Consider the following 22,882-nt stretch of genomic DNA (forward strand, 5'->3'; position numbering starts at 1 on the left):
TATATTAGATATAATATATAATACGTGTATGTATATATGTATATATATATATATATATACATATATAAATATATATATATATATATATATATATATATATATACATATATATGTATGAGTTTAATAGTAACGACGATAAAATAAAACTTGTAGGTAGAGACGAATTGGAGACCAATTCGAAATAAAGTAATTTTTTTATTCTTTTATACGGTGTCAATTCATACGAAATTATTGTGTGTTAAGTAGCTAAGTAGCGGTTACAAATGGTGGTCTTTATTTTGAAGATGTCAAATTTTCTTTACTCATTATCGACTCATTGTATTACAGATCGTTCCTCGACTTACGAAGAAAACCTTTCAATACTTTACACCAGTTTTATCTAAGTCGTCCTGTTTACTAAATGTTATTATTTCATTTCGATCGCATTGCACGCAGGGATATCGGCTACATAAACGAGGAACATGTATAATAAATATTTGAATAAGAGTTGATACTTACAAGTAGTATGAAGTAGTAGAATGCAGAGTACATATAATATAGCAGCAGCCATAAAAAGTATCTACTACACACAAGAGTTTTTTATTACACTCGCACACAAACTTTCGATCTTACATTTTCTCTCTACGTTTTCTCGCACGCAAGCACACTCACTCTCTCTCTCTCTCTCTCTCTCTCTCTCTCTCTCTCTCTCTCTCTCTCTCTCTCTTTCTTTCTCTATCTCTCTCGCTCTTTCTTACTCTCTCTATCTCTCTCGCTCTTTCTTTCTCTCATACTCTCTGCTTTTCTCTCATGCAATATTTTCCTTCTCTTTTCCTCGTTCTACTCCCCATCTTTCCATGTTTTTCTTTTTTTCTTTTTTTTATCTATTTCAAACACTAATTTCTTTTCATCGTCATCCTTTAGCATCGTCATCTTTTCACAATCGAAAACAAATATTTATTATTACCTCTCAAAGTACGATCACTGTCGACTATCAATGAACTTGCCAGTAACTGAATCACTTAGCAAGATATTCTTGCAATTTGGATCAGTTAAGTATTTGTTCACCATAACACAAACAATAGACTTTTCAAAATGTCCAACAATGTCTATTAACATCCATTAGCTATTCACACACTTTTGAAACCATCTTCTCCATTTCAACATCCGTATCGATATCGTGATGTACATGGTTACTGGCACTGGTGTTGCTAATGGGGACGATAGTATTATTTATCGATGTTGTCAGTGTAGTAGCGGGACCTACTGACGAAGGTGGTGTACTGGGTGTACCCGGAGTCCCAGATAATTCAATAGGCGAGCCCGGAGATGGAAGCGGTTCGATCAAATCTTCTAAACCTTCGGGTGTTGGCAGTTTATTCAACTCTTCTCTCAATAATCTATAATGCCTCTGAAAAATATATATCACATTTAATATAATAACAATTTTTGCAATCTGTTACAATAACAATAATAAATTTTCATGTTATCAATAATTTTTATTAATATATACATATATAGATAATATACTTACCCTTAAAGCCAAAGCATTTAAGGAAATGGCTGGACCAAAACGACGATCCGATCCACGTAATTCCATATCCCTTATCCAACCTTCTAATTGCGCCACAATTTCATGTCTTTTTATCCAAAAGTGAGTGTGTATAACCTTTATATATGTACGCAAGAAAGAATGTTAGATGTAAAATAATATTTAAAGAGTATTATCGAAATCAAATAATGTAAATTTGTACCTCTTTGAAGCAAGGGCATGGATTGCGAATTTGATCGAGCATTGCCCATTTAGCTGTAGCTTGACAAATATTCGCATTATACTCTTGACTAGATTGAGCTCCACTCGATGTACCTCGTGATCTTTCATATCCAGGCTCGTTAAAATAAGGTTCTGACACCAGAATGAGCGACTGTATTGATACTAATACCTAAATATAGAAAATTTCATTTAGCAAAAAATGTTAAAAGATTGATAATATTAAGAATTTTGATTGATTAAAAAAATTACCTGAAGAAAGCTACTTGTATGTGCATTCCATTTTTCTTCTGGTCGTCCATGCCATGTATTAAGCACACTGAGGCACACTTTACCATCGTTATATAAATTAGGATTAAAGCGTACAGTATGGCGACCAGTTGTTTCTAGATTTATTAGCATAGGACTATTTGGATAATCAGGAGGAAAATAGACATCAAATTCGAAACATCCATTTGCATAAGGCGTCTCTGCCGGTCCCGTTATAAGGACCTAAAAATCAAATATTTGTTGTAATTACCTAAATTTTATATAAATAAATGATAAAAAATATTATACATTATATTGAAGATAATATCTACGTACGTAGATTTATATGTGTAGAGTATAGAATGATTTAAATAATACCTTCATAACATCCAATCTATCAGCATCGCATCTAACAAAAACACTACTACTATATGAAAGAGGTAAAGCAGTGGATAGAGTAACAGCTTCTTGGGCTAAACGCTTCATCCTTGTTGGATGACTTCTTTCGCCTGCCGCTCTCATATTCGATTCAAAATGATAAGATACAGCAAACTTATATCCACCACCATCTGTGTTTTCTGTGATCATTTCAAATGTATCTGTAAATAAGTAATTAATAAATAAAAATAACTCTGGATAATATATGTATATATATATATATATATATATACATATACACATACACTTAATATTTATATCTATATTTTAACTTTCTACTTACCAAATCGTAAATTTTTCATAACCTCTAAATAACGTTGCTCGACAGAACGCAAAGGTAATTCTGGAGCCGTTGGACTTAGTCCAGGCAAATCATCACCGATATTCGACAGTCTTGCAGTTGCATTTTGCACTATAATAGCACTTTCCTGAATATCAGGAATTAAAGTCGCTAAACCCTCGTCTTGTTCCGTATCATCGGGATATTTGGATACGCCTTTGGATTTGTTACCTCTTGTACGATTAATTTTGTGTACATAAGTATCTACGCAAACTCTCATATTAGATAATAAAGATACAATAGATTGTTCGCCCAATCTTGTGACTCTTGGTAACAAAAGAGGTGCCAATTGAGTGGATAAAGCCATAGCCCTTAAAAGTTGTAAAACTGCTCGGTAAAGAGGAATGTGTCTTGCCATATCTAAAACTGAATCATTTCGTAGATACGAAGACAATGCTGGAAGTAAACAAGATCGTGCCAAAAGGTCAGGGAATGTTGCTGGTAATTCTCTTTGAGGTTGACTTCCAGAACCAATATAACTTGCTAAAACTTGGATCAAAACAGTAACGTGTTCTTCTTCGGATCGTTGTCGTAGTAAAGCTTGTTCTACGTTCCATGACTGTTGAGTCGAGCCAGTACCAAATCCAGTACCCTTAGCCCAATACAAATGCGAATTATCATCACTCCGACCTCCAGTTTGACCTAATTTCTGTTCCAAACCATCATTATGGCCCGTTTGATGAGTGAATATAGCCAAACAGTTCAATAAGAGAAGCATAGCTCCTACATCGATTGTAGTTCTTCTTAAAAGTAAACCATCATCCGTGGTTGGAGGCGTAGCATCGAGTAATTGTTTTAAAACTTGGAATGGTAAAGTTGGTAAGGAAGCAGCTAGCGGTGAGGTTAGGACATCACCACCTTCACCATCGTCCGAAACGCCTAATGCAAGGCGTAATAGACATTGCGCCCTTTTTCGATCTCTTAATAATACTTCCGCATATCCTGGTAGTCTTAAGAATAAACCAAAAGCAGCAAGAGAGTGTGGTGGTACGTAAGGAGCTGGAGATATTGCTCTTGGCGAACACGTAGTCGTATCTTTCTCTAAATCAGCATAAATCTCATCCGAAGTTTCAAATTTTACCCAATCTGCATCAGTTTCTTCCGGCGATGGTGACTTTTCTGTGAAAGGTAACAAATCCTGCCTACCAGGGTCTGGATAGACTAGTGGAAGATGACAGGCTAATACTGCTAAACCACCACCGGTACTAAATACGTCCAAAGAACTTTCTATACTCCTGTAATTTAGTAACTCACTGTCGCTCTGTTTTGTTACATCTTCTGTAAGCACAAATATGTATAAAATTCATATATGTAATATTAATTTGATTTTAATTTAATTTTTATCTCTTTTGTTTTTACCTTTTGAGTCTTTGTTACGTTGTTTCAATATTAAATGTAAGCAAGGTTCAGATATTCCACTATCTTCGGCAATAGCAAGAAGTTGAGCAATAGTTAATTGTGGTGGCAAAGGTGTATTTGGACGTGATGAATGTATCAAATACTGTTGATTTGTGGTATTCGTTGAATTAGTTTGAGCAGTAGTATTTGTTGGTTTGGTTGTTGTAGTTGGTGTAGCATCTGTTAAAAAGTTGCAAAAATCATTAGGTACAAACTTCATAATATCGTGAATAATATATTTTCTTTAATTATCCATAACTCAAAAACTAAGATATATATATTTGTTCATATAACTTTTTTTTATAGATGTTGAGCTTAAGATATATATATATGTGTATATATACATATATATACACATATATATACTTTGTGTATGTATATGTCTATTTATATATAAAATACAGAATATTAACACATACCAGTAGTTAAACGTGACTTTCGAATTACAGGTCCACGAGCTTGTGATCTGTTGGATGCTTCTTTCGCTCTTTTATCTTTTGCAGTATTTCCTGCAGCTACGCTAAGGGTATCGACCACCAATGCCATGCCAGATTCCCATAATTCTCGAGAACGATTAGTTCCACTTGTGCTTGCTTCATTTCCTTTATAAGTATTTGGTAATAATAATAAAAGCCAAGTGCCTATTTAACAATATAAAGGCAATAGATTATCAAAAAAATTTTATATATAATTTTAAATTATCATGTAGATTATTTAAATGATCTTACCAGAGACTTGTTGAAGTATATCCGCTACTGTCGACTGTGTAGAGATATAAAGCAATTGATGATAATGTCCAAGAGGATAAGCTGGATGTGGAGGCATCGATGGTGTATTTTGATTCGCGGTAGTATTGGAAGCTTTCATTGGTGCCTCAGAAGACACGGATACCAATACTTTTTCACCCTCCAGAAGTAATTGTAAAATCAATCTTCTCGTGAATCCAGAAATACCGTGTAGGTATCGTAAATCTGGCCATAAAGAAAATAAAAATTATTTCTTATATTACATACGATTATTGTTATATTATCTCTTATAAGTATTACTACATATAAACATAAGAGTCTATTAACATACAAAAGATACTTACTGGACGTTGTTCGTTGTTGTGAGATGACATCCATAAGAAGTTCTGCGAGTAATTTTTGATTTGCACGATGGCACCAACAACATCTAGATAGGAATTTGATCATAGCACTTTCCAAAGATGCATAAGACACATTTGTTTTGGAACATCTGTGATAAATTATACAGTTCATTTTAGACAATTTCAATTTTTTAAATATTTAATATTGATATAAAAATAACAATTTACCTCATAGAAGATACAGATGGATTTTCAATAGGACGATTACTTAGAAGAGATAAAAGAGGTAACCAAAATCCACGACCTTCTGTTCCAAGCCAATCACGCATTCTACCCTCTGAACAGACAAGCGTTAAGAACTCTAAGATCATTGCTATGCTTTCTGGATCCGTCATGCTTAAACCACCTATATAATGAAAATTATTTAGCAAGATCTTTCAATGCATAATCGAAGAAAACAATGCATTTATAAATATAGGTATACATTGGACTTACCTGAATGATTATTCAAAGGACAAGAAGTTTCTGCAGTTTTATCATTATCCGTTATGCTCGAGTTTCCTGAAGATTTGTTCTGGTAACTTTGTTCCATCAATATTTTATTTTGGCATTGCTTTGATTTCTCCGAATTACAAAAATCTTAAACAATATTAAAAAATTTACCTTTAATATTCGAAATCATTAATATATCATTTTTTAAATCAAAGATATAACGAAATAAATATTACCAATAATTGACGTTGTAAGTAATCCAGGTAGTCCAGAATCAATTAATTGTTGTATACCAGGTGGAGATCGTGCAGTTGCAGCTACAGTCAGTAATTGACCCTCTGTTAAATCTAAACGTTTATATTCCGGTAGTACGAAACGGCAATACCATTCTTCAGTATCAATTTCACAATTTCTTCCATCTGTTCTTCTCTTACATTCCTTGCGGTCATCGGATATAGATGCAGAATGATCTGTTGCCAAATTTGGAACCAATATTCGTACTCTTTGTAATAGTAATGGAAACAAAGATGGTCTCACATAACAGAATGCACAAAGAGTAGAATCGATTGATTGCTTTAAGGCAGAATTTGTTCCCAATGTTAAAGTCCACTTATACAAAGCACTATTAACAAAATATATATAATATTAACGTAATATTTATTTTAATTTAGTTATATTAAAAACAAACATTGAGATAAATAGATTAACTTACTTAAAAAGATCATCAGTTAAAAGAGTTTGTAAATCATAATTGAGATTTTGTTGCTGATGTGCTTTCCAAATTATTGATGATACACAATGGATGTATACTGTTGGTGAAGTAACAGGGTTAGGATTAGAGCTAGTACTCGAATGAGATACTCCATTTACAGCGGTTGTGTGAAGCCAGGAAAGTACTGCTGACATGCGAGCTTCTGTACTGGAATCTTGGATGGAACAAAGTTGTTGGAGTAATTCAACGACCAATTGAATAGCCGATGTTTCTTGTGTTGCTGTAATCCCTGTGGATATTTATTAATGAACAATTTAGTATAGTATAATTATTTGAATTAAACATTTAGTTAAATAAGTAGTTTAATTGCGGAAAGTAAAGAATGTACCCAGCCCATTAAGTGATACCTTGAAAGAAAGGAGTAGACCTGTTGTTGAGTAAAAGACCAATGAGACGAAGTCCAAGCTCTCGAGAATGTAAGCCTAGCTGCAATAGAACCCTTTCCAAGTCGGGAGTAAATAAAGACGGTGCTGGGAGTAACAAAAGATTGCAACATGCCTCGATAAGGCCTTGAACCGAAGCTGCAGAATTAAGTACTTCAGCAACCAGTTCACTGTTTGGAGTGCTTACGGATAAACACTGATGTAACAATCGCAACCATCCCAAGCTAGAGAGTATTACGAAATGTTTATTTAGATTTTTTTTTTATATAGTCTTGATAGATAATAATGCATCTAAATATTAAAATGTGTTAAAAAAGCTTTAATAGAGAGCAAGCTCAACAATATATACCTTGTTTTTGTAAGTTGTTCCTCATCCACAGAATCATTATTCGTCTTAATTTCACCAAATGCTGTTGTACCTAATAGCCTTATTTGACTTAAATTAATATTAGTAGAATCGCGTGGTTTATATAATCTTATAAGAACAGCGGTCGCTACTTCTGGTTGCGACAAAGTCAGACGTATAAATGTTAAGCCCGCTGTAGGCATTGGAGGACAAACGGGTATCAAAGGGCTGTTACTTTCTCTTGAAATTTCAAGCGCCACGGCCGACGGACATGCTATTTAAAATAAATTTTAATAAAATTATTTAATAATACTAATAATAATAATAATAATAATAATAATAATAATAATAATAATAATAATAATCATATAAAAAAATAATTGTAATTTATATCATTATGTCTCTTGATATTATTATCTTGCAACTTACTTGCTAATGATGTAAGATGTGGTTGAAGTTCTACTTTTCTCAAAAGTATGGCACAAGGTAAAGTAATCGTAAGATCGTGCCATGCTTCATCCGGATAGAAATGATATGACCAGGTGGCTGTTCTTGCTCGTCGATGAGGTGCAACACTTTGTATAAGAACGTCAGCTGGTTGTACAGTTGGATTCAGCCAAGGTATAGTTCCCAATGGTGCAAAGTTCAATAAACCATCCTCGTAAGATTCTAATGTATTAACAGCTTTCTTGCTACTCGAAGAAGACGCTGGTGTTACATTTGCTGCATTCGATAAGTGCTCCATTACTAGTGCAATTACACCAGGAGACGATGAACTGTTATTATTACTCATGCTTGATTTTACTAGATTCTCACAAAGCACTTTTACACCATTCATTCTGGTAAATAACGATAACGATGTTTCATTATCTAGAACTTTTATGATATACCAAAAAAGTGGTTCTGACAATTGCATAACACCTAATTGACGATCCAATTCGGTTTCTAGACATGCTATAATAAAATTAAAAACGATTACGTCGTTCTAATATTTATCATATATCAGAGAAAATCAAAACCATATAGATACTTACATGACGATAAATATTTATAAAGGGGATTAAGGACAAGAGATGGATTACTAGCTTTTCTCATAAGAATAGTCAGAAGTTGAAAGGTCGCGTCTAATATCGAAGCTGGATCTCCAAGTTCCGTAGCTGCTCCTGCTCCAGCATTTTCTCCTAAAAGCATAACTAGAGAAGAACCGCTACTATAACCAAGAGCTCCTAACAATCGCATCATAGTAGGTTCGTGTTGCAACACTACAAAAAAAATAGAGATTAATTGAAACAATATAAATCTATAAAATTAATTAGTATAATAACATTCATCGATATACAAATGATATAATTTATAATTACCAGTATCTGCGACGCAAGGTACTCGAGGCTTATTATTCGTAGCTTGTTGAAGACGAAGTGATGTCTGTTGTTCAGCTTTGCTTTCGTCTGTTTGCGAAATATTCACTTCAACCTGTGGATCATTGCTGTTATTTCGTAGATTTATAGTTATTTCAGAATCCATATCAGATGAACCATCTGGTCGAACTGGTCGGGCCTGAATTTATTAGAAATTCACATATGTACAAAGATGTTTAATGAAATTAACTTATTTGAAAGAAATTACGTACATTTGGCAATGGCGTTTGAATAAATCGACACACTAATTTAATGAGTGCAACGACTAAAGTATCCCAAGATGCTGGACGACCTTGTTTTGCATCGCCACCAAGTACACAAGCAAATAGACCTCCAAATCCACCTGATTGATTAGCCAAATCAACAGCTCCACCACATTGAGCCCCGACTAAATTAAATAAAATAATTAATCAAAATTTAATAATTTATAATGTATCATATATATATATATATATATATATATATATGACTCTTAAAAATTATATAAAATATAATACCTCCGGAGCTTCGAACATACGTTGAAACCAATATTCCAACACATTCAGATATGCTCATTGCTGTTCCTAAATCAGTATTATCGAAGTTAAGATTAACAAGCGAAGTTATGAGCTTGCACTGGGCATCTAAAGGACCTCTTCTGCAAACAAGAGCACCGCCTGGCTGTACAAGTTGATAAACTATCCATAGTAGAAGGTCTTTCAAGATGTTACCCAAAGTACTGCCAGGTGTTATTACATCACATCTTATTTCTAATCTAACAAGAAAATCTTGAAGAGCCTGACATACTGTAGGGCCGGCCTACAAAATTAATAAAAAGAGAATTACATGAATTAAGGATAGAAAAAAAGAGAAGACAAAAAAATAAAAAGAATTTAATTTATAGCCAACATATTCTCTTCTTCTTTTTTAACCTTGATTTTTAAATAACTATTATAAAAAAAAATGATTCTTTTTCCACAAGTAAAAACTTACCATAATATATTGTTTGTCCATAGTATTTACGTTTAATCCACTGCCAGATAATAATCTAAGAAGCATAGGTCCTATATTACGTTCTTTAACGATACAGCTAGCCATACCACCGTAGAATTCAGCCAATGATCTATTATTCGCATGCTCTGAACAATTTATTAGCAACGGTTGATTACTTGCTAAAGTAAAACATTGTAAAGCAAGACACCACGCACGTAAAGAAACATCTGGATGCCTGGAAAATATATAATAAATTGGTATATAGTATTGTATTATCGCGCTGGAGATATTCCTATAATAGAAATTAATAAATAACTTACCATGAAAGGGTTGATATGAGACTTGAAATAGATGCAGAGCTTAATGGAATTACAGGTATTAAAAATGGATCAAATCGAGTGGTTGAATTAAATTGTTCAGAAGCAGCATCCAAGTTCAATGTTAACCATAACTGAAGTACAAGTTCCAAATTTGTTCTTGCATTCTGTTTAAATAATTAGACGTTAATTTCTTTAGTATATCATAGAAAGAAAAAGAAACATGAACATATCTATTATACTCGCAACTAACCTGTAGGTATAAATCTGTGAAAATTCTATCAAAGCATCTAGTTAACATTGATAAACTAGAAGGAGTAGAATCTGATAAATTCCAAACTTCTTGTCCTCTATCTGCCCAAGAAGAATCTGTACGCGGTGATGCTTGTTGACAGAAACGATTCGTTTCTATTGGAACCTATAATTACATTAGTCTTATAGAAAATATTACACTGAAATATACATACAATACATACGATATATAATTAATATTTCTTAACTCATAAACGAATAGTAAACATACATGTATCGTTGAATTTATGCTGTGAGGTAAATTATACATTCCAAGAGTAGATAATATTCTTAAAGAAATTTCTACGCTCATCTCAACGCCATATTCCAATCTTTCATCCATTGCCAAAGAAATACTGCTAAAAATACAAAATTAATATATCATATAGATTCAAATGAAACTTATATAGATATATGACGAGAACAAATGTGGAAAAGAATAGATAAAAGGAAGTACCCTGAACTGGCTGAAGTTAATATTTTAGAAACTGTACTGCCTTTTTTTAACATATTTTTCCCTCGTTCGAATATATCATCTAAGAAATCTTCAAGTTCACTATCATCAGATTCCAAAAGTGAAGGCAGAAAACCATTAGATTTTGGTGCTGTAGCTGATGTCACCACAATACTATCTTGAACGTCCTCATCCCCATCACCTTCAGCAAATCCTTCATCGTTACCTAAAGTAACTGTAGAATTACTTGTTCCGGCTGGACCTCCTGAATCCTCCTCCGTTGTTCGAGTTTCATCTACCGATTCAAAATTATCTTCAGACGGACTTCCTTCGTGAGTGGAATAGGGTTTCAGATATAATCGTCCTCCTATAAAATAGGTTTTAAATACATATAAATATGATAAATAAGAAAAAATTGTTAAATAGATTAACAAGAGAGATTACAACCATTAATTATTTCACGCTACTAAACTTGGAAGTAAGCGATATATTTATACCTTCTAATAAATCCTGTAGAAGACATGATACAGCATGTGATGACCAGGCAGCATCGGATGCACCCGTTGCCAATCTGACTAACTTTAAGAGCTGTTCTTCAGTCATAAGTTCGCACAAACTAATTGCAGAACGTGTGGATACCACTAGCCTAGCGACTACCTAAGTGCGACAATTCATAAATTTAATTATAAAGCATAAAACGGAAAAGCAGAATTAATAATCGTATAATTGATATGTGCAATACATTGAACAAGCAAGTTAAGATTTAACAAGATTTGATAAAAGATTATAAAAATATATACAAATATAGATTTCATTGTTTTGCATCTTTTTTACTGCTAAATCTTTAATCTGCTGCTCTAGTATTTGATAAAAATACTAATTAAATGCCTTAATGATCAAATGACACTGACAGTACAATATTAAGCAGTAATATAAATCTGAGGTTATTTTAAACTAATTTGAAATTGAATATAGGAAGATTCTTATTAATTTATGCTTATGTTTTATACTCAATATTAATTGAATAGAATTTATATTGCTGCATACTATAACAACAACGTGAATAAATAGAAAATAGAAACAGAAAGTTTTAACAATTAATAGCTTTCATCTTACCTTACATGCTAGCAGAAACATGTCCACATTAGAAGCATTATGTAAAATAAGAGCTACAAGACCGCGAGCCACTGGTAAAACACTTTGATAAGGTAGATTGATCATATATTCGATTTCCAAATCCACGTCTCCTTTACTGCAATCAATGCAGTATAAAATTGATTAAGAACTCATATCTTATCGATCATTAGTATTTACATCATAAAAATAAAAACAAAGTAAAGTACCTTGTACTAGGTTGTGATTGACTTCGTGAACTACGGGGAACGTGTATTTCATTTTTTCTCATACTAAGAACATCTTTGAGATGTTTAGTAGAGTGTTGTTTCAATGTTTTTTTGGAAAATCTTTCTTGAGATTTTAATGTTGCTTCCATTTTACTATATAAAGTAGCAGGCTGAGGAGAAAGCGGTGTCCAAGCCTGTAATGAGATATTATTTTAAATGCATAGAACTATACTTTGTGTATTCATATATATGGAACATGTATATATACATACTTGTGAAAATGCATGGAAAGCTTTTTTTGCATGCTCTAACTCCTGAAAATGTTGTTTACGATTCATAAGACGTTTTTGTAATTTTTTACGATAACTGCGAGAGGCTGACGAACGAGTAGCATTTATATACTTTCGTTGCATTGCAGACTCTCCTTGAATAAACTCCCAGCGAGAAAAAGTACCTATTTAAATCAGAAATAAAATGATTTTTATTACATTAAAATATATACTAAAATATATGGATTTATATTGTAATAATTTCGAAAGTACCTTGTTCTTTATTTTTCTCTTGATTATCTTCAGAACAGGATGGCGGAGTAGCTGTTGTATCTAAGCATACAGACAGAAACAGGAGAACCCAACCAATAAGGGTTGTATCCAGTTGAATAGGATTTGGTATCTGAGTATTCGACAATGGAGCCAATAATATGCCTAATGTACGAACCATTGCATCTATTACGGAGGATTTATTACCTCCAGCAATTAATGATTTACGTCCAAGAAACGTTAATAAAATAAATACTCTGAAAAAGATAAAAAATTTTCGTGTTATATATTATGAATCTATAAATATTTTTTAATGGCAAATGATCAGTTTACATCCTACCTGTCTTGAGGAAAAATTTGTGTAGATGTAGAAGAATAAAGATTGATTAAAGTATTGGACAGAAAATTTCCCCACCAAGGCTGATGGCCTGCCATACGAGCAAGAAGTGCAGCTGCATGAAGTTGCAAACGTGGTGCTGGTGTAACAACGCAAATTGAATGGAAAAATTTCTCACAGGTAGATGGTGTAAAAACCTCGCACAAAGACATTGGTATCTGAACAATAGCAAAGAATAATAAATAATGAAATTATTTGTCAAAACTCATCGTTTTCGAAAATTAAAATTACATACGCTAGGAACAGGTCCAATTTCATATACGGTGTAAAGAAGAATATCAAGTAATGTTTCTCCAAGGACACGTAATTTATCAGTAGGTGCATCTACAAAAGATAAAGCTACTGTGTTCGAAGAACCTCTCCATGATTCAAGTCGTCGTCTTACTGCATGAACGATATTCAATTGACGTTGAAACATTAGACATTCCTACAATATATGAACATCAATAGATATTACTAATTTTTTTATAAAGAATATAAAATACTAATAATCTTCATTATACCTGATACGTCGAAAGTATTTTCGCAGATGGTTGCTCTTTATTTTCATTAGGCGTTTTAGTACAACACAAATAATGTTGCATGTGCATCACATTAGGAATTTCTGAACACAACAATGGATCCAATAAACTTTTTAGTCTCTCTGTGGCTAAACTAAATCTAAATAAGGATAAAAATAAAAATTCGTTAATAAAAATTCATTAATACAAATTTTATAAAGCTACTCAAAGTATACCTGCACTGTACATCTTCTGCAAGTGCTGACAAAATATTACATTGCGTGTCGATAGTAGTTTGTAAAGAAGTATCCGATGTATCATCGTGAACTGGAAAAGTATTATTTAATTCAGAATAGTCTTCTCCTGGTAGAACTACCATATGCCCATAAAACATCCCTAATGGAATCTTGCATGCTGCTGTAGGCATACCATAACGGCCAATTGTTGTAATCTAAAAATAATAAGAACGTTTTTAGTATGCATTATAAAAGATAAACTATGGATAAGATGGATGGATGGATGGATGGATGGATGGATGGATGGATGGATGGAGAGAGAGAGAGAGAAGGTTTCAAAATTATTGTACCTTAAGATATCTGCACACGGGTGGTGGTTGAAGATCGCAAATAATTAATGGTTTACTTTCAATATCCGTGGCAACAATGAGACGAGTTCCATCACTTTCTTCACTTTTTGTCCATATATCTATAGATAATGATACCAAGTCGCAACAAGAAGGAATCAGAAGATCAGTAAGCAGTATGGGAGATCCAAAATCCAAAACCACGAATCGACGTGCTCCCGAATGCATTCTGTCAACCACTAATGCCTGCTGAGGGGGCCAGCTTAATAATCTTCCCCATGGAAATGTAATGTCTTCTCGCTAGAATATTTAACATTCTTTATTTAATTATATCTCATTTTTGTTTAATTATCTTTAATCAATGTTAATATAATAATATTAGTTATTAATTATACTTATAATTTTACATTCAAATTATTCAAATAAATGACATTAAATATAGCCTAATAAAATATAAATTATATTTGATATGTCATTTAACGTTATCAACAATTTAAACAATATTTTACATAAATATGACTTTCACTTCTTCTTCACAAATTATTTCGTCAGTATATAGATATTAATATAAATCTAGTAACAATACAATTTCGAATGCTTTTTATGTACATTTATAAATAAGGAAATGAATTATTTCATAAAATTATTCATGTTCCTATAATGTTCCTATAATAATATTTAATTATTGTATGCTAACCCAATGATCTAGAAAGTACTTAATAGAGCTTAGATTTACTATATTGTTGATTATACAATAAGCCACTGTGTGTATAATGGTACTTAAGATGTGGCGTGTAAAAAGGAAAAAACGATATATAAATAAAAAATATCAGATATGTGAAATAGACATTACAGATAATTCATGCACGATTTATTACTTAGTCTAAAAATGTCACTTTTTAATATATTCAATAGTCTACAATTTGAATTACAAACGGCATATTAACAAAGCAACAAATGTATAAAAAATTATACATTATTTAACTCAAGAATAAAATTAAGAAAATGCAAATTTTCATCTATGCAATCTACCTTTTTAGAATTGCTGTCTTCAACTTTGTTTACAGCAGAATTGATACTTTGAACAGATGACTTTTCTTTTGATATGGTAGAATTTAATACATGTGAATTAGGTATATCACTTTGCGTGTTATGCCAAGTCTGGTTATCACCAGATGTATCATTAGCTTCATCACAATCTGATTGTTCATCAGATGTGAGTAATAGTTGTGGAATTGGCTTCTTTAAGACTCTTCCTGTATACACTCTACGTAAATCGTTTAACGTAGATGTTGGTTTAGTCTGAACATCTGGTCCTAGCGATCCAGCATCCAAGCTCTACAATGTACAATGATTTCTATCTAGATAACGATTTTCCCATTTACAAAACACATAAGAAAATTTACTGTACATATAATGGTCAGGGACAGCAATAAATTCTACTATTGTTATAGATAACAAAGGAAAATGTCTTATCCGTGACTTCTACATTTTCACATTATCTTATAAAAAAAAAAAAAAAAGAAAAAAAGAAAAAAAAAGAAAAAAAAAGGAAAACAAAAGAAAAAAATCACTGTATTGTTTATTTGACTACTCATAATCTGTCACTTTATTAATGTGTATTTTCTTACCAACGTGACAGCTTGAGTAATTTCATATAAATAAGTTATGTAATACATAACAGGAGCGATTTTTTAATGACTAAATCTTTGTCAACTCTACAGAAACAAAGACTTACATAAGCACGATGAATGATGTCGAGTACACCATTGTTATTTGCAGCGTTGTTTTCATAAAGAGTAGTTCCAATATTCATCGCATAGACACCAGGACCGATTTTCTCCATCTTGGTACCGTCCGAAGCGGCGTGACAAGTAAAATGAAGAGGTTCAACCTGAATTACATTAATAAAACACAAATAATTAATACTACATCTTTTATAATCGTTCTTGATTATTAAATGTGTAAAAGCAAGAAATAAGAGCAATTAAAAAAAATAGTATATTACCTCAAGAAGACCTTTCATATTATGATTGCTACAAAGAGCCTTTAGTTTGCTAGGTACAATAAGTTCGCTAGCTGGATGTGCAGGCAGTGTAAGTAGGTCCCTTAAATCAATAGCATCCTGAGAATATGTAGAATTTGAAGACGTAGCAGCTGAACCTGTTTGATCACCAGTTACCACAGATGCATAAGTTGTAGTCATTGAACTGCATTTGGATGGTACTGGTGGATCAAGATCAAAAAGCTCCGTTTCAAATGGAGTATTGTACAAGCCGAATCTTTAAAAGATAACAATACAATATTAGTTTCAATAATATCTATTATAATTGCAATTTGTGTGTATACATATGATTCATATGATTTATACCTTGTTGCGAGTAATAAATGATAAGGATTTACTCTATTTGACATTTCAGCAGCAATATGCTGCACTAAAGCAGCGCATTGTTGTGCTACATTGTGGTTCCTATCCAATGGTAAAAATCGCGTAATCAATAACTGAAGCCATCTCAATGATCCAGCCCATTGGACTTCTACAATCGATGGTAGCAAAGTTACCAAAACTGAAAGTGTAGCTTCGTCAAAAGATTGAGATGGTGGATCTTCTAAGTTATAAAAACCTCTGTAAAAAAATAGAGAAAGAAAGAGAGAGCAAAAGAAAAAAATTAAATTAGCAATGATTTTGGAAAATCAACGGAATTGTATATAAGTTACTTACCCGCTACACAAAATAATTAATTTTACACATTTATGTGCTATACTTCTACCGGCGTGGAGAAGACAAGTTTTTAATAAATTTGGTAAATGCCCTTGAACACAGCGTATAGTTTCCAATTGAAATGCTTTTATTTCAGCATTATTTTGAGTGCCACGTAATCTGGTTAATCTTATTGATGCTACCCATATAAGAATATCTAATGCAATGGACTGTGTAACGGTGGATCTATAAATATTAATATAAATATAAATATAAATATAAATATAAATATAAATATAAATATAAATATAAATATAAATATAAATACATATATTAGGTGGACAGGAAAGTAATGTCGCTTTCTTAAATTAAATTCAAACGAATAAATTTTTAACAAGTTTTTATTTTTAATTACAATCAAATACCGACAGGTGCAGAAACGACATTACTTTCCGGTCCCCCGGATATATATATATATATAAAATATTATATATAAAATATAATAATTATATATATATATATAAAATATTGTGTTTACGTGTAACACACGATATAGTAGCTCATTTTTACTTTTATTTAGTGTTATACATACTTATCTGACATCTGCAAACAAGCAATATTTAATAATCTGTCGAAAAATAATTTAGATTCTAACATAGCACATCTTTGTGCTTTTCCATTTGGTATGTTTGTAGGGTATACTGATCTCACGGTTATCGATATTTCATGAATCCAATCACATCCTTAAAGAAAAATTATAAAAATAAGATAATACGGAATAAAAATCTTGCACAAGTAACTTACATTAATTAATGCTCACCTATATAACATTCAACAGTACTACCAGGAATTAACGGTCGTACTTCTATTATTCTTAATTTTTTTGAAGTTGGAGGCTTACTATCTGATGAATTACTTTTTGATTTTGTCGCCTATAAACGAAAGATAATAGTAACAACAAATTACCAACACTGATATTTAATAAAACGTTTTCTTACCCCATCCTTTGTAGGATCAATCAGTGCTTTAATATGTACAAGAAGAGTTCTAGCTTTGGAATGGAACAATTTTGGACTTGTAAGAGTAACACAACCAGATCGACAGGATAGATCCATGCAATGATGTAAATCAATTGGCCCGCATAATATTTCTGTATTATGTTGACGTTGATATTCATCTGTAATAACTGGATTTTCTCCTTTCGGTTCATTATTTATATTGAAGTCTATTCTTTCATCCACCGGAGTGAGTGGCGATTTTTGATGTCCAATTCTTCTTATATTTTGTTTCAGTAAAGTAACTTGAATTATTGGTAATTCCTGACAGAACGACTGCAGATTAAAATGTACATCAATATGTCCTATGTTTTCAGCTGCACTACGTGGTAACGTTAGTTCGAACACATGTTCGTCCCAAGTGGTCCTACATAAAAAATATAAAGTGAAAAAATACAAAATGTTTCGATCATTTTAATAAAAAGAAAATATACAAAAATATAAACGTCTATTAAAATAAACAACATACGTATCATTTTGTAAGCGCCATGTCCGTGTATGATTTTGATCTTCCGATTGATGGTGTTGTGGATGACGACGCTGTCTTTGTGCTTGCATTATTTCACTCCAACAAGGTGGAACAGTAGCCCCATACGCTGGTGAATGTCTATCAAACCTCGTGAGTTCATGAAGACTTCGTAAATCTGTATATGATAAATTTGGCCTATGTGCTATTATTGAATCCCTAAAAGTATTTTTATTTTATTGTAACAAAATATGTATATATCATTCTTGTTTTTAGTATTGTATTGTTTAATATTAAATAAAGTGTAGTATTATTTATTTTTAATAGCCATTTCTTCTTTATAATATTTTATACATACTGTACATTGGTGCAACCTTCTTCTATAACCATATTAACATCCTCAATGTCTTCTTTTTCTTCTGTATAACTTTCCTCTTCTGAAGTAACAAAAAAGTAAAGGGCTCCATCATCAGTGCATGCACATAGTCTCTCTAAGCCTAAAAAAAATTGTAAATTTGTAGTCATTTATAGTCAAATTTGTCATATGAATTTTATTAATGTAAATTTAAACATACTGTTACAATAAGCCACTGAAATGAATTTTCGGCCATCTAATTTGGCTTCATTAACAGTTTTTAAGGTATTTAGATTCAATAATCTAATTACACCATCTTTACATACGAGAGCTATTTGACCAGATGGTTCTTGAATATTAGAATTAGTGGAAGAATTAGTAATAGCATTAATTCCATGTAATATATTTTTGCTTTTTTCTTGAAATGGTAATAGCACATGTTCAATCGGAGCTTGTTCAGAAGGTAATTCTCTTTTTACGATAGGTTCTGATGCAACTCTAACTACTTGTCCTGAGAAATCCAGAGCATATACAAGTATGATAACATTCGTATTTTCTATATTATTACGTATTTCACCATTCATTAATCTTCCAGCTTCGTGATGATCCCAATACATGTAATTTTTTTGTGGAAAGAATGTACGCTCCTCATCAATTTCCATTTTTGTGGATATAGAAGTAAGTGAAGATTCACTAGAAGTATCTTCTAATATTGGACACATTGCAACATATAAGTATCTTCCATCCTTAGATGGTATAATAGATGTAATTCTAAGATTATCCGGTGCATCAATAGAAACTGTTTTTATAACCACTAGTTCTGATTTTGACATTTTCACCATATCAATAGGTTTCTTGTTTGCTGTTAAATCAGATGTTGATGCAAATTGTTCTACTCCATTACTGGTATTTAAATTAACAGCATGGAATGGGCTTAAAGTTGATGAAACCGTCATTCCTATTGGTGTAGGATAAATACCATTGGAAGATGATGCAGTGAGAACAGTTGTGGGAACTGTACCATCAAAATGTGATCCGACAACCGTATCCGAATCGACATCTTCAATAACTGGTACTTCATATAAAAATTTACCAAGGAAAAGTTCTGGATACAAACTTTCTTGTCTTTCACCATTTGAGCTAGCACTGGTTCCAGTCCCAGAAAGAGTCTTCTTAGTTTTTGAATCTTTAGAATTTTCTTCCTTTGTGGATTGTGTCGATACTGCTTTGTGATGAAAATCATACAGTACTAAATAATGAGACTTCGAAGGGGCATACCTATCACCGGCAACCTTCATTATATCCAATGTATCACTGGCAGCACTATTTACACTGTTCATTGCTCGTACTAGAGACGATGACGAAGCAAGATCCGTTGATGATGACCACACATTTTCTAAAGTTCTCAATTGCGAAGGATTAGTCACTGTCGCTGTAACACCACACACCAAACAAGGTCTAATCTTTGAACCAGAAGAATCCATTTGTATGGATGATGTTGTTGAACAAGCACTTTTGGAGTCTTTCTTGCAAGATTTAGAAGCACCAACTATTGATAGCGCTGTTAATTGTAAGTTATGGGTCACCAAAGATTTATAATCAGAAAGAAGATCAGAATCTGAACTATTTGCTAAATATAAAGAGGTCAAGTTCCTTACAGCAGAAAACTGTATAGTTTCTTTATTGTTTATTTCTTGATCAGAAGATGCAATGTAAAAGTCTACTTCTCTCTATAACAATAATTATCCAATATTACAATGTTTCCATAACACAGTACTATTTCAAATATTCAAATTTTACCTTTAATTGATTTGTTACATTCCAAACATTAACATGACCATTACATGAAGTTGTAGCTACTAAGCCAGAGACATTTGTTGTTCCTATGATATCTACATTGCTGTATGCACGTGCTGGAGCAGTTGCAAGTGTAACAGATAATGGTACATTCTGCGTATATTCTCGTTTAACAAAAGGGCACGCAGGAGAGTGCCTTTCATGCTCTGACCATGGTTCGTCTGTTGGTTCCCAACAAACCAAGCAAACTTTACATGTAAAGCACATTGCTCTGTCATCACCCGATGCATTCGGTTGGTAATAAAAACCAGCCTGTGCCATTCGATCGGGTAGTGCCCATCTATAAAAGTATTAATTACCCATTAACCTCTAAAAATGATTTACCTTAATATATCATTCATAGGCACAATTAAAATAATATATCATATTATAACTTCACCCACTTGTAATTCATATGTGGCCATTTTGAAAATGTATCACGTCTAGCTGCTTCGCTAAACATTTGTGCTCTATCAGCATTAATGCCACCTTTTAAGACGAGGGTAGGCAATAGGCCATTTAATCTTTCATTAATAGCCCAAGCAATGGGCAAAGCTGGTATGTGTCTGTTTTGCCTTTTCAATTCCAAGGCCAATCCTGAACATACTGATCTCAGAGATCCATATGGTAATTCCAAACATATTGTATTCCACTGTAAGATATATGGATCCAGTTGTTTATGTAGTTAGGAGTAATGTTATGATAATGTATCAGATTTGTAATATAAAAAACCATACCTTTTGAGCTTTTATACCTCTCTTCTGATTCACTTGGGCAGCAAGAATTTTAGCTGATAATTCTTGTAAAACTTCTTGTACATGATCAATCCCTGGTAAATCTATATATCGTAAACATTGATGTAATAATGTAGCTTCAGAGAGCAAAAGTTCTAATTTTATAACATCTTCACTACGTGAGACAGGAGTTTGTAAAATGGAGTCCAGCAACAGGACACCATTATAATCGCTACGTACACCTATGCCACTTCCATCAGTATATAATACCTTATCTATACCTTCACCTAGATATATACCTTGTAACTTTTTATTTGGTTTACCTAAAGAAACAAAAATTCTTTTTATAGACAACCTTTTAATTACATATAAAATTTGAAATTATTTATATATTTCAACTTTATATTTGATATTGTCATATAAGCGTTAATTAAATTTGAGATTATTTATATATTTCAACTTTGTATTTGATATTGTCATATAAGCATTCTATATTATTTTTCTACATTATACATAAACAAATTAAGTTAACATTAAAGTCAAGAATTATTATATCACAATGTCATTTTAAATACTGTCATATTACTTAAGTATGATGCAAAAATTAAATAATATATAATATTTTATTTAAAAGATAAAAGATAGTAATAAATGATACATAGATATGATACACAATACAATTATTATCTTTTGATAAATTATAAGAATATTGTGGATAATAATAAAAATAAATAAAAAACTGTTAGATAAGCAAATAAGTATGACTAAGATATTGCAAACTCTGTATAGATTTTATTGACACGATATAGAACAATAAAGAAATAGCTATAATCTTGTTTCTTTTTGAAATATTAAATGTATTGATAGATGCATTATCTCAATTATAAATCGATTATTGTATCTGAAAGAAGAAACGATAACGGAAAAAACTGTAATCATTCCTGACGTTTAACGCACGTATACGACCTTGACCATGAAATTCAAACGAATACCGCTTAAAAATCAAAAGCATAATAAAAGATTTTGTAAAGCGAACATTTGATTTTCTTATAAGTTAAATGTATCGCGCGCAAGATCAAAATGCATACCTGAAAGAGAACTTTTTTGCAAAATTACGCCAGAGTTGACATCAAATACGTATACTTGCGCCTTGCTAGTATTAATCAGTAATACATTTAAATTCGCATGATAGATTATGCTTTTACACTCGGCGTCCACATTCAAATATCCGTCTTCTTTTAATAACCACGGATCATCATCAGCCATTTTGCTTATACGATTTACAAATCTCAAAAATTTGTCTATTGCACGAACATCACAAAAAACATGGCTTACTCGTCACCGCCATCTTTGAATAGGACGTCACCAAATCATCCTGTAGATGGATAATTACCGTTTCTCAGTAGTAGAGATGCTATCGATATGTATCGCTAGATACGACCGTTTTTCAATAAAAAAAATTTCCTGATATATATATGTATACATACATACAATCGCTGTGCATTGAAAAGAACATGAAGGATTATATAAAAGAATTGAACCAATGATAAAAATAAAAATGGAAATATTTAGAAGTTAAAATAAACTAGTGGTAACAATGAGAAGAGATTCACATATTACTAATAGTTATTTACAAAATACTTAACACAATAAGTTAGTAAATTCG

General features: G+C 32.0%; 1 protein-coding gene across 4 annotated transcripts; it reads right to left on the reverse strand.

Annotated features, from left to right (window-relative positions):
- Positions 1-175: 175 nt before the first annotated feature.
- On the reverse strand, positions 176-22,578 carry LOC124433042 (baculoviral IAP repeat-containing protein 6). Of its 4 annotated transcripts, none has more exons than XM_046982550.1 (51): positions 22,305-22,578; positions 21,220-21,539; positions 20,887-21,134; positions 20,447-20,783; positions 18,867-20,376; positions 18,650-18,788; positions 18,295-18,510; positions 17,769-18,192; positions 17,591-17,702; positions 17,363-17,513; positions 16,792-17,016; positions 16,441-16,695; positions 16,078-16,351; positions 15,808-15,963; positions 15,102-15,407; positions 14,073-14,369; positions 13,723-13,937; positions 13,490-13,646; positions 13,222-13,413; positions 12,930-13,144; positions 12,593-12,846; positions 12,323-12,504; positions 12,051-12,244; positions 11,824-11,959; positions 11,205-11,364; positions 10,711-11,074; positions 10,486-10,609; positions 10,216-10,380; positions 9,966-10,129; positions 9,646-9,880; positions 9,171-9,471; positions 8,886-9,061; positions 8,617-8,812; positions 8,290-8,517; positions 7,685-8,209; positions 7,259-7,529; positions 6,874-7,133; positions 6,467-6,755; positions 5,991-6,376; positions 5,758-5,901; positions 5,491-5,668; positions 5,266-5,411; positions 4,904-5,146; positions 4,595-4,816; positions 4,137-4,355; positions 2,721-4,055; positions 2,378-2,598; positions 2,003-2,242; positions 1,734-1,922; positions 1,514-1,648; positions 176-1,390 (listed from the first exon to the last, which is right to left on the reverse strand). In XM_046982550.1, the coding sequence occupies exons 1-51, from the start codon at positions 22,480-22,482 to the stop codon at positions 1,106-1,108; spliced, it is 14,094 nt and encodes a 4,697-aa protein (XP_046838506.1). In that variant the 5' UTR covers positions 22,483-22,578; the 3' UTR covers positions 176-1,105. The 4 variants fall into 4 exon arrangements, with proteins under 4 accessions (XP_046838506.1, XP_046838505.1, XP_046838508.1 ...); XM_046982549.1 differs by having other exon boundaries at positions 10,486-10,612; XM_046982552.1 differs by lacking the exon at positions 15,102-15,407.
- Positions 22,579-22,882: the final 304 nt, after the last annotated feature.

Source organism: Vespa crabro, chromosome 2 (genome assembly GCF_910589235.1).
Source record: "Vespa crabro chromosome 2, iyVesCrab1.2, whole genome shotgun sequence".
Classification (NCBI taxonomy): Eukaryota; Metazoa; Arthropoda; class Insecta; order Hymenoptera; family Vespidae; genus Vespa; species Vespa crabro.

What these genes read in the sequence shown, in the direction of transcription:
- LOC124433042 (XM_046982549.1), bottom strand. Translation starts at nt 22,482, where the DNA reads ATGGCTGATGATGATCCGTGGTTATTAAAAGAAGACGGATATTTGAAT. An exon ending in GAGGTATAAAAGCTCAAAAG is followed by an intron (nt 21,135 to 21,219) that starts GTATGGTTTTTT and finishes TATATCTTACAG; the next exon opens with TGGAATACAATATGTTTGGA. An exon ending in AAGACAGCAATTCTAAAAAG is followed by an intron (nt 14,370 to 15,101) that starts GTAGATTGCATA and finishes TAAATATTCTAG; the next exon opens with CGAGAAGACATTACATTTCC.